General features: G+C 46.0%; 1 protein-coding gene across 1 annotated transcript in view; it reads left to right on the forward strand.

The window, feature by feature from the left end:
• The window catches only part of LOC106566295 (breakpoint cluster region protein), a 129360-nt gene that overhangs the window by 84769 nt on the left and 31924 nt on the right, over positions 1-12667 (forward strand). Inside the window, exons 7-13 of the mRNA XM_014134192.3 lie at positions 149-201; positions 751-891; positions 10444-10565; positions 10792-10957; positions 11089-11208; positions 11986-12061; positions 12331-12441. Of these exons, the coding sequence (XP_013989667.3) occupies positions 149-201; positions 751-891; positions 10444-10565; positions 10792-10957; positions 11089-11208; positions 11986-12061; positions 12331-12441 (789 nt within the window). The remainder of the gene's footprint in view (positions 1-148; positions 202-750; positions 892-10443; positions 10566-10791; positions 10958-11088; positions 11209-11985; positions 12062-12330; positions 12442-12667) is intronic.

Consider the following 12667-nt stretch of genomic DNA (forward strand, 5'->3'; position numbering starts at 1 on the left):
ATAAGGAATAGGCTACCATTAATGACACAGACTAAATCACTGCCACAGAAAAATAGACTGGTTATTTGACTAGTGTCATGTCATAGTGCCCTGACCTAGTGGGGCTGTGTTGTAGCTCATGTTGCTGTCTCTCCTTTCTCTCCCAAAGCTCTCCTGTACAAACCAGTGGACAGAGTTACTCGTAGCACCCTGGTACTGCATGTGAGTATAAGGCAGCCCCAAAACACAAAGCTTGCTTTTTGTTTATTCTCCTGCTCTTTTTGTATGTACTGGTAATTCTGTGAACCTCACAACTCAGGATGTTTAAAGACTGTCTCTGTAACACACGGTAACTGTGTGTCTGTGGGTGTGTTTAAAGACTGTCTCTGTAACACACGGTAAGTGTGTGTCTGTGGGTGTGTTTAAAGACTGTCTCTGTAACACACGGTAACTGTGTGTCTGTGGGTGTGTTTAAAGACTGTCTCTGTAACACACGGTAACTGTGTGTCTGTGGGTGTGTTTAAAGACTGTCTCTGTAACACACGGTAACTGTGTGTCTGTGGGTGTGTTTAAAGACTGTCTCTGTAACACACGGTAACTGTGTGTCTGTGGGTGTGTTTAAAGACTGTCTCTGTAACGCACGGTAACTGTGTGTCTGTGGGTGTGTTTAAAGACTGTCTCTGTAACGCACGGTAACTGTGTGTCTGTGGGTGTGTTTAAAGACTGTCTCTGTAACACACGGTAACTATGTGTCTGTGGGTGTGCCTGTAGGACCTGCTGAAGCACACGCCCTCCAGCCACCCAGACCATCCCCTGCTCCAGGACGCGCTCCGCATCTCCCAGAACTTCCTGTCCAGCATCAACGAGGAGACCACGCCCAGACGCCAGTCCATGACTGTCAAGAAGGGAGAGGTGAGGAGCAGTTCTGATCTGGGATAGTTTGGGATTTTTCGGTAATAAACAAATACGATTACATTGACAGTGGGGACCTGATCCTAGATCAGCACTCCAATTCTGAGATGCTTTATGAATACGGATCCAGAGCTCTGCTGTATTTTTGTGTTGTTGATGTTCTTAATCAATAGACTATAGCAGAGCTTTATCTGATTTGGCTTTGGGCCATAGGGTAGAATTGGGACCGTTATGTTATTCTAGGTCTATGCTGAGGGTATGGTATTACGTCATTGATCAGTAACCCAACACTGGTAGATTGACCTTGCCCTGCCCTGACAACGACCCGGTAGTCGTTGTCAGGGCTGTATGGGATGATCTAATACGGTGTCATACACAACCTATGCCCAAATATGGTAATAATACAGAATCCCCTGCGCATGCCTATTAGGAACCCTACTGTTTGCTCTCTGTGCTGGATCTCCATCCCTCCAACCCCACATCTTCCCCCTAGAGACTGTGGTACATTAATTAACCTGTTGGGGCTACAGGTTAGCAATGAACCCCGAGTCGGGATTGCAAACAAGGCTGGAAATTCAAAACATCAAAAATCTAATAATTTCAATTTCTCAAACAATCAACTATTTTACACAATTTAAAAGATAAACATCTCCTTAATCTAACCACATTGTTCGATTTTCAAAGAGGCTTTACGGCAAAAGCATAAAGTTAGATTATGTTAGGACAGTACATAGCCACAAAAGTACAAACATCCATTTTCAATTCAAGGCCAGGCGTCACCAAAAGCAGAAACCAGCTAGAATTATGCACTAACCTTTGTCAATCTCCATCAGATGACACTCCTAGGACATTATGTTATACAATACATGCATTTTTTGTTCCATCAAGTTCATATTTATATCCAAAAACAGCATTTTACAGTAGCGTGAAATTCAGATTTTTTTCTTCTCTGAAATGCTTCCGGTGAACATAACAAAATTACTATTCGAAAACATTGGTAAATTATAATATTGTCATTCAAAGAATAATATATTATCATCTCGTAATTGCTACCGAATGGCCAGATCTCAAAATAACTTTACTGGGAAATCACATTTTGCAATAAACGGGGTGCTATGCTAAGAACAATAAGCTATGCTATACAGTTAGCATCATCTAATATCGATAATAACATTGTAAATATCCCCTTACCTTTGATTATCTCCATCAGAAGGCACTGCCAGGATTTCCCAGGTCCGGAACAAATGTGGTTTCTTTTGACAAAGTTCATAATTTATGTCCAAATAACACCAAGTATTTAGCGTTCATTATGCTCCCACAAAACGTGGTGGGGGGGGTGTAAAATCACGGCGAAAAGCTAAAAAAACCTAGTAAATAATCTATTTACGTTCGTTCAAACATGTCAAATGTTGTTTAGCATTAATCTTTTGGTCCATTTTTAACGTTAAACATCAGTAATATTTTCACACAACCTATCCTATGTCTAGATAAACAATGATGACAAACTCACGCTTCTCAGATTTATGCGCAGGCGCAAAAAAATGAAGTGATGACATGTCAACTTCCTTGCATTCTAATTTGCTCTCTGTTTATCATAGACGCTTCAAACAACTTTATAAAGATCGTTGACATCTAGTGGAAGCCGTAGGTGTTGCGAAATGAATCCTTTCTCACTATGGTATCTATAAAACAATGACACTAAATAGTACAGTCACAAAATGCACATTTTTTTGGATCTATTTTTCACAGGTTTTTGCCTGCAATATGAGTTTTGTTATACTTACAGACACCATTCAAACTGTTTTAGAAAATTCAGAGTGTTTTCTATCCGAATGTGTTAATAATATGCATATCCTAGCTTCTGAGTTGGTGTAGGAGGCAGTTAAAAATGGGCACATATTTTTTTCAAAATGTCTCAATACTGCCCCCGAGCCCCAACAGGGTGTCAGTTTATTGACAGCTGGTGTGACATGTAATGCCCCATAACGAGCCTCGTCTCTCTGACTGGGAGAGTTTATATTAAATATTCATAATGAGGCTCCTCCCTCTGCACATGGGGGGGTCATTACAGCACCCCATCATCACCCCTCTTACACGCCCCCTACCACCATATCCCCATGTGCAGCTCTGTCTGCCCAGACCACACTGATCATCAAATATTGATCATGGATACATGAAAGGAGTGCATGGAAATCAATGGCCTCATTATATTGTGCATTAGCTAGTGTGTGAGAATATTCCTGGGGTGTGTGTGCTTTACCCTACTATGTTACATATACACAAGTATAGTATGCGTGCCAAATGGCACCCTGTTCCCTTTATATTGCACGACATTTCACCAGGGCCCATAGGGTAGTGCGCTATATAGGGAATAGGTTGCCATTCTGGACACATACACAGTCGACTTGGGATATCTCCAGTCTTACAGGAACGCCCGGTCATTATCGTTCCCCGGTGACACGATGCTACTTCAGCCTTTAGTCCACAATCATCGGCTACTCCGGAGAATGCTTAAGTGACAAGACTTCCAGTGCATCGGTCCCACAAATAGTGAAAACTATTGAGGACTAAGTCAAAATAGCAGTGATCCTGTTGTTAGCTCTGCTTTCAGACCGACTCTTACGCTGTCTTGAGTGTCTGTGTTGAACAGAGGTTAACCAGAGATAGTAGTGGTTGTGGTCAGGGAGAAGGGTTGTGATGACAGGGAGAAGGGTTGTGATGACAGGGAGAAGGGTTGTGATGACAGGGAGAAGGGTTGTGATGACAGGGAGAAGGGTTGTGATGACGGAGAAGGGTTGTGATGACGGAGAAGGGTTGTGATGACAGGGAGAAGGGTTGTGATGACAGGGAGAAGGGTTGTGGTCAGGGAGAAGGGTTGTGATGACAGGGAGAAGGGTTGTGATGACAGGGAGAAGGGTTGTGATGACAGGGAGAAGGGTTGTGTTGACAGGGAGAAGGGTTGTGATGACAGGGAGAAGGGTTGTGATGACAGGGAGAAGGGTTGTGATGACAGGGAGAAGGGTTGTGGTCAGGGAGAAGGGTTGTAATGACAGGGAGAAGGGTTGTGATGACAGGGAGAAGGGTTGTGATGACAGGGAGAAGGGTTGTGATGACAGGGAGAAGGGTTGTGATGACAGGGAGAAGGGTTGTGATGACAGGGAGAAGGGTTGTGATGACAGGGAGAAGGGTTGTGATGACAGGGAGAAGGGTTGTGATGACAGGGAGAAGGGTTGTGGTGACAGGGAGAAGGGTTGTGGTGACAGGGAGAAGGGTTGTGATGACAGGGAGAAGGGTTGTGGTGACAGGGAGAAGGGTTGTGGTGACAGGGAGAAGGGTTGTGGTGACAGGGAGAAGGGTTGTGATGACAGGGAGAAGGGTTGTGATGACAGGGAGAAGGGTTGTGATGACGGAGAAGGGTTGTGGTCAGGGAGAAGGGTTGTAATGACAGGGAGAAGGGTTGTGATGACAGGGAGAAGGGTTGTGATGACAGGGAGAAGGGTTGTGATGACAGGGAGAAGGGTTGTGATGACAGGGAGAAGGGTTGTGAGGGAGAAGGGTTGTGATGACAGGGAGAAGGGTTGTGATGACAGGGAGAAGGGTTGTGATGACGGAGAAGGGTTGTGATGACAGGGAGAAGGGTTGTGGTCAGGGAGAAGGGTTGTGATGACAGGGAGAAGGGTTGTGATGACAGGGAGAAGGGTTGTGGTCAGGGAGAAGGGTTGTGATGACAGGGAGAAGGGTTGTGATGACAGGGGGAAGGGTTGTGGTCAGGGAGAAGGGTTGTGTTGACATGGAGAAGGGTTGTGGTCAGGGAGAAGGGTTGTGATGACAGGGAGAAGGGTTGTGATGACAGGGAGAAGGGTTGTGTTGACATGGAGAAGGGTTGTGGTCAGGGAGAAGGGTTGTGATGACAGGGAGAAGGGTTGTGGTCAGGGAGAAGGGTTGTGTTGACAGGGAGAAGGGTTGTGATGACAGGGAGAAGGGTTGTGATTAGAGGGAGAAGGGTTGTGATTAGAGGGAGAAGGGTTGTGATGACAGGGAGAAGGGTTGTGATGACAGGGAGAAGGGTTGTGATGACAGGGAGAAGGGTTGTGATGACAGGGAGAAGGGTTGTGATGACAGGGAGAAGGGTTGTGATGACAGGGAGAAGGGTTGTGAAGACAGGGAGAAGGGTTGTGAAGACAGGGAGAAGGGTTGTGATGACAGGGAGAAGGGTTGTGATGATGGAGAAGGGTTGTGGTCAGGGAGAAGGGTTGTGATGCCGGAGAAGGGTTGTAATGACAGGGAGAAGGGTTGTGATGACAGGGAGAAGGGTTGTGATGACGGAGAAGGGTTGTGATGACGGAGAAGGGTTGTGATGACGGAGAAGGGTTGTGATGACAGGGAGAAGGGTTGTGATGACAGGGAGAAGGGTTGTGATGACAGGGAGAAGGGTTGTGGTCAGGGAGAAGGGTTGTGATGACAGGGAGAAGGGTTGTGAAGAGGGAGAAGGGTTGTGATGACAGGGAGAAGGGTTGTGATGACAGGGAGAAGGGTTGTGGTCAGGGAGAAGGGTTGTGAAGAGGGAGAAGGGTTGTGATGACAGGGAGAAGGGTTGTGATGACAGGGAGAAGGGTTGTGATGACAGGGAGAAGGGTTGTGATGACAGGGAGAAGGGTTGTGATGACAGGGAGAAGGGTTGTGAAGAGGGAGAAGGGTTGTGAAGACAGGGAGAAGGGTTGGGAAGACAGGGAGAAGGGTTGTGATGACAGGGAGAAGGGTTGTGAAGACAGGGAGAAGGGTTGTGATGACAGGGAGAAGGGTTGTGATGACAGGGAGAAGGGTTGTGATGACAGGGAGAAGGGTTGTGATGACAGGGAGAAGGGTTGTGTTGACAGGGAGAAGGGTTGTGATGACAGGGAGAAGGGTTGTGGTCAGGGAGAAGGGTTGTGATGACAGGGAGAAGGGTTGTGGTGACAGGGAGAAGGGTTGTGAAGACAGGGAGAAGGGTTGTGATGACAGGGAGAAGGGTTGTGATGACAGGGAGAAGGGTTGTGATGACAGGGAGAAGGGTTGTGATGACAGGGAGAAGGGTTGTGATGACAGGGAGAAGGGTTGTAATGACAGGGAGAAGGGTTGTAATGACAGGGAGAAGGGTTGTGATGACAGGGAGAAGGGTTGTGGTGACAGGGAGAAGGGTTGTGATGACAGGGAGAAGGGTTGTGATGACAGGGAGAAGGGTTGTGATGACAGGGAGAAGGGTTGTGTTGACAGGGAGAAGGGTTGTGGTCAGGGAGAAGGGTTGTGATGACAGGGGTAGATGATACTGATCTGGAGCAGGGATAGACAGGAGCTGGGGTTTGGGTAGAGGTATCAGAATCAGAATCACGTTTGTTGTCCTACGAGAGGAATAGTTTAGCACAATTCACACATGAATACATTAAATAAATAGAAAACGCAGGAAGAAACTAACAAGCCAGACATTAACAGTACCACCACTTGCCCATAGAGGGAAGCTTCATACAGTTGTTTAACATAGTGACAGCCCCAGGGATGAAACTCCTCCTGAAGTGCACAGCGCCACATTTCATTGTCCGTTATCTCCGACCTGATGGGAGGATATCAAAGCGGTGGTGAAGAGGGTGGTCTGGGCTGGCTTTGCACTAGATTGCGCTTTCATTAAGAAGGGAGAGTTTTAGAGCTGTTTTCTATCAGATCCTCTTTAGCCAACATCCTCACTGTGGTTGTTTTGGCGGTGCCAGAGGTGGAACTGCGTTAGAGCTGTCAAATCCACAAGCGGCTCCTGGCGTTATACTTAAAGCGGACATTCCCATTGGCTGCACAGAGTCGCATTAAGAGAAATCCCATATGTAGCCTACACCTTCTTCTTCTGAACTTCTAACGCGAGCGGGACAGGTGTGGCTATGTGACAATGATCAGGAGTATCTGCTCACTGATTGGACAGCTCCAACGCAGTTGCACCTCAGACACCACCAAAACATCAGCTGTACGGGTGTCGGCTATCGCCGGTTAACGCTTGATCTGATTGAATCTAGGCCTTGGAGTGGGGAGACTAATGAGTTTTGATGCCGTGTTTGGGATTGTTAACAGTTTGTTCCGGTGTGAAACTGTCAGCATGTTAACAGATGCTGCCCTAGATGAGTCGTGGTTTGATGATGCTCCGGTATAGTATAGAATGAGGGGACCATTTCAACAGCATACATATGAGACTGTCAGCATGTGTTTAGTGGAGGTGTGCAGGAGGAGCGCAGCACAAGTGGCCCCCAGGGGCCTTGGCCAGCCAGATTGGGGTTGTAGAGGGTCGGGGGCTGAACAGAAGATACCTAATTAAAATGCTAATTAGCCTGGCTGCATCTGAAGACTCTCCCTCCATCTCTCAATTCAATTCAAGTTGCTTTATTGGCATGACGTAACAATGTACATATTGCCAAAGCTTACTTTGGATATTTACAATATGAAAATAATAAGAATCAAAATTGTCAACGGGACAACAGTAACAACAATAACCAAGGGTCAAAATAACCATACATTCAACAATAACAATAAGCATACAGTAGAGTACATGTGCAGGTTGATTGGTCTGTCAGACACTGTCCCTCATCTTATGGCAGGCAGCAGTGTAGTGTGCTGCCAACCCACAGCTCTCTGTGTCCTCCCCCAACAGGACGGGTAGCCTATCCTCATCAGAGGTCTTTGAAACCTTGAATAAGGGTTTCAAATTTGGATAAATGACACTCTAATTGTTTTTTATTTTTTACATTTTGTCATATTGTTTCTCTCTTTCTGTCTCTCTCTCTTTCTATCTCTCTCTCTCCCTCCTCTCTCTCTCCCTCTTCTTTGTCTCTCTCTCTCCTCTCTTTCTTCTTTGTATCTCTCTCTTCCCTTCTCTCTTTCTCTCTGCCCTCTCTCTCTCTCTCTAATATATATATATATATATATATTATATATATATATATATATATATACAGAGAGTGGTCCCCTCATTCTCTCTCTCTGCCATTCTCTGTCTCTGTCTCTGTCCCTCCTCTCTGTCTCTCTCTGTCTCTCTCTCTCTCTGTCCCTCCTCTCTGTCTCTCTCTGTCTCTCTCTGTCTCTGTCCCTCCTCTCTGTCTCTCTCTGTCTCTCTCTGTCTCTGTCCCTCCTCTCTGTGCCATTCTCTGTCTCTCTCTCTCTGTCTCTGTCCCTCCTCTCTGTCTCTCTCTGTCTCTCTCTGTCTCTGTCCCTCCTCTCTGTCTCTCTCTGTCTCTCTCTGTCTCTCTCTGTCTCTCTCTGTCTCTGTCCCTCCTCTCTGTCTCTCTCTGTCTCTGTCCCTCCTCTCTGTCTCTCTCTGTCTCTCTCTGTCTCTGCCCCTCCTCTCTGTGCCATTCTCTGTCTCTCTCTCTCTCTCTCTTTCTGTCTCTGTGCCTCCGGGAGTGATGTGCTTCTGATGTGTGTTTGGGCATGCAGGAGAGGCATGCAGGAGAGGCATGCAGGAGAGGCACACACACAGTGTGTGGATGGTTCTGAGAGCAGACTCTAAATATATATATTTTGAACATCTATGCACAGACACATGCACACAAACACACATGTACAGCACTCAGAGAGACTACCACGAACTGGTCAATATTTCATAGGCGTTCTTCGCTGTCGGCGTTCTTCGCTGTCGGCGTTCTTCGCTGTCGGCGTTCTTCGCTGTCGGCGTTCTTCGCTGTCTGCGTTCTTTGCTGTCAGCATGCGTCACAGACCGAGTCTCTCTTTTCTCGATAGTGCTGCTGCCGTTTTAGTCAGCGATTATGAGAGATGGCCAAAGTCATATTTCTTCTGGAGGCCTTAGTAAAGCGTATTTGACGAGGAGGACCTTGTCTTTCAGGGGGAGAGAAAGATTAGGAGTCCCTCAGGGAGAATGTCAGTAGTCTGGCTGCATCTAGAACGGTGCATTGTAACATGATTGGGTCATATAAAGTGTGTACTGTATGTAGTGTCGTTATCTGCAGCCTGGAGGATCATTTGATTGTGTTTGACAAGGTAAACAAACAGATGTGTCCCTAATGTTTGGGCGCCCTATCCCCTTCACTTTCTAGGAGGGCCAGTATACACTTACAATACACAAGAGGACATCATGTAATCCCTAAATCTCTCTGTTATCCCCCTGACTGGCTTATCTCTAGCAATCACCCCATGATCTCCTGGTGAGCTATTATCTTATTGGATCCCTCCCTTACAAGCCACGACCAGCAGGATCGAAGACGTGATTTGATTGAACGAAATGCTGTTCCCTGTGATGTACAATACATACACGCTGCTTTAATAATACAGTATTCAGAGAGCACCACAGAACACAGTGTTGTAGTTGGAAGGTCGGGGGAATTTGTCAATGCAAACTGAGCAGCTGATGAAACCTCGTCCCAAACCGAAAAGAGGATCAACATGTACGATGGTCATCAGTTAAAAGAGGTACACCCCTCCACTGTGTCCGACAGATTGTGGGGTCACTCTTTACATCAAAGCCACAGTGTGTAGCCATTTTGGCCCCCAACTACGTTCACTTTTTAAATAAATGATACCATTTGAGAGCCTAAAATGTTATTTTTAATAAGCCAATGAGGAAGTGATCTATCACAGCTGTGTTCATTATCTATCTAATGAATAATTAGAGCAGCCATTGGGAATGAGTAAATTAGAAGTGTCTCATCTTCTTAGCAGGGATATCAGACTCTAAATGTCAATCAGGCTGAGGACAGGCACAGAGCAAGGTGTCCTAGCATGTCTCTGGTGCCTGTGTTTTTGGGTTATTTATTAGGATCCTATTATCTGCAGCTCATGCAGTATCTACTCTTTCTGGGGTCCTGTGTGACGTGCTGCTGCCTGGATCAGAGACTCTGAGCCATTGTTCGACATTCCCTTTAAGATGGTCCATACACACTGACTGGTACAGCAACAACCCTGCACTTTGCCGGGGGAGACCCTGTTAGGTGTGTGTGAGCGTGGATGACTCACACACACAGAAACGGGGGAGGGGGGGGGGAGGTGGGGGGGTGAGCCTCTACCCCTCAGGCCTAGCTTTATCAGACCGTTCATTGTAGGGAGTGCAGTAAATCTGTAATGTCCTCACATGGACTATGTGCTTTGTTCAGATATGCCCTTCTTATGTTGGCCGTAGATATGCTTTAGTTAGTTATTCTTTACTTCAAAGATCCTCCCGACGTGCTGTAGACTTGCTGGACCTGTTCAGAAATGTACCTCCTGTACGCCTTCATGAGGTTAGACAAGGCATATGGAACAGTGTTGTAACATTGGCCCTCTCCTGATGCAAGCTGTTTTATTTTATACACAGAGCTATTAATGTACAGCTGTGTGTGGAAAACATCACTGCCCCCTTCTGGATCATGGTGGCATAAGAGAGCCCCCCCCCGCCCCCCCCTCACACACACACACACACACACACACACACACACACACACACACACACACACCACAGTGTCTTAACCAATAGAAAATATGGAAGTGTATGGTATTGTTTGATCAGCTGATGTATAGATTGATCTGATGGCTGATTGTGTGGTCTCGTAGAACCGCCAGCTGCTGAAGGACAGCTTCATGGTGGAGCTGGTGGAGGGAGCCAGGAAGCTCCGCCATGTTTTCCTCTTCACCGACCTGCTGCTCTGCGCCAAGCTCAAGAAACAGATCGGAGGGTAAAATAGTCTTCCCATCGTTCTGTCTATGTTCAACTCTTCTTTTCTTCTAACATATTCCAGGACATGTCTGTCTTCAAGATGCTAGGATTTCTAATCATATCACTTCCTCTCTCTCTCTCTCTCTCTCTCTCTCTCTCTCTCTCTCTCTCTCTTTCTGTCTCTCTCTCTCTTTCTCTCTCTCTTTCTCTCACTCATCTTTATCTCCATCCCTCCCTCTCTACAGGAAGAGTCAGCAGTATGATTCCAAGTGGTACATCCCTCTGTCAGACCTGACCTTCCAGAACGCAGATGAGTCAGAGCCTCTGCCCATCCCCCAGGTGCCTGATGAGGAGCTGGACGCCATGAAGGTCAAGATCTCCCACATCAAGAGTGAGATCCAGAGAGAGAAGGTACGTCACAGACAGTGTACACACACACAGACACACACACACACGCGCATGCATGCATCCGCACACACACATACCATAGTATGTAAATGTAGTTAACAGGTCTTTTGACACATTTATTTTCTTCTGTCTAGCGAGCCAACAAAGGGTCGAAGGTGACTGACAGGTTGAGGAAGAAGCTGTCAGAGCAGGAGTCTCTTCTGCTGCTCACCTCCCCCAGTATGGCCCTCAGAGTACACAACAGGAACGGCAAGGTGAACCCCTGTCTTCCTCTTCATCACCCTCATCATCATCAACAACAAGCTATCATCACCATCACTATCACCCTCTACATCATTACAATCACCCTCATCATCAACAACAAACTATCATCACCATCACTATCACCCTCTACATCATTACAATCACCCTCATCATCATCAACAACAAGCTATCATCACCATCACTATCACCCTCTACATCATTACAATCACCCTCATCATCATCAACAACAAGCTATCATCACCATCACTATCACCCTCTACATCATTACAATCACCCTCATCATCAACAACAACAAACTATCATCACCATCACTATCACCCTCTACATCATTACAATCACCCTCATCATCATCAACAACAAGCTATCATCACCATCACTATCACCCTCTACATCATTACAATCACCCTCATCATCATCAACAACAAGCTATCATCACCATCACTATCACCCTCTACATCATTACAATCACCCTCATCATCATCAACAACAAGCTATCATCACCATCACTATCACCCTCTACATCATTACAATCACCCTCATCATCATCAACAACAAGCTATCATCACCATCACTATCACCCTCTACATCATTACAATCACCCTCATCATCAACAACAAACTATCATCACCATCACTATCACCCTCTACATCATTACAATCACCCTTATCATCATCAACAACAAGCTATCATCACCATTACCATCACCCTCATCATCTTTGATAGACTGTATATGACTGTATTGTATTTACGTGTGTACTGTGTTTCAGGGTTACATGTTTCTGATGTCATCAGATTACGAGCGTGCTGAGTGGAAGGAGACGATCCGGGAACAGCAGAAGAAATGTAGGTGGCCCTCAGTATTCTACTGTGACTAAACCTCTTCAGTATCACTCTGTAAGCAATGAGTGTTTGAGTAAGGAGCAGCCATTGGCTCAGGTTAGATGATAGAAGATGCCCAATATTCTGACCTGTAGTCCATTGTGTAAATTGAACCACCAATTGAAACAACAAATATTTGCTCACGTGCAGCATTAACATACACACTGTACTGTGACATACTGTGTGGGTGACTCTGACCCCTGAACCCTGACCCTGTGGTTGTATGGTCCCAGGCTTCAAGAGCTTCTCCCTGACCTCCATGGAGCTACAGATGTTGACCAACTCCTGTGTGAAGCTGCAGACTGTCCACCACATCCCACTCACCATCAACAAAGAAGGCCAAGGTACCAGATGTTCCTCAATGTTCTGCTCTGACTCCTGGCCCAGAGTTTTTCTGTCAGATGTATCAACGATGTGCTCTGAAGTGGAGAAAGACTGTATCCAAAGAAAAATAGGAACAAAATAGAAGTTATGGTTGTCAGAATAGTTTGCAGTTTGTACTTGTTTGTAGTTCTTGGTCTATTTTTTAATCTTAGTTTGTATTTATATGTATTAAGGATCCCCACTACT

The sequence above is a fragment of the Salmo salar genome, chromosome 01 (genome assembly GCF_965601325.2).
Source record: "Salmo salar chromosome 01, fSalSal1, whole genome shotgun sequence".
Taxonomy (NCBI): Eukaryota; Metazoa; Chordata; class Actinopteri; order Salmoniformes; family Salmonidae; genus Salmo; species Salmo salar.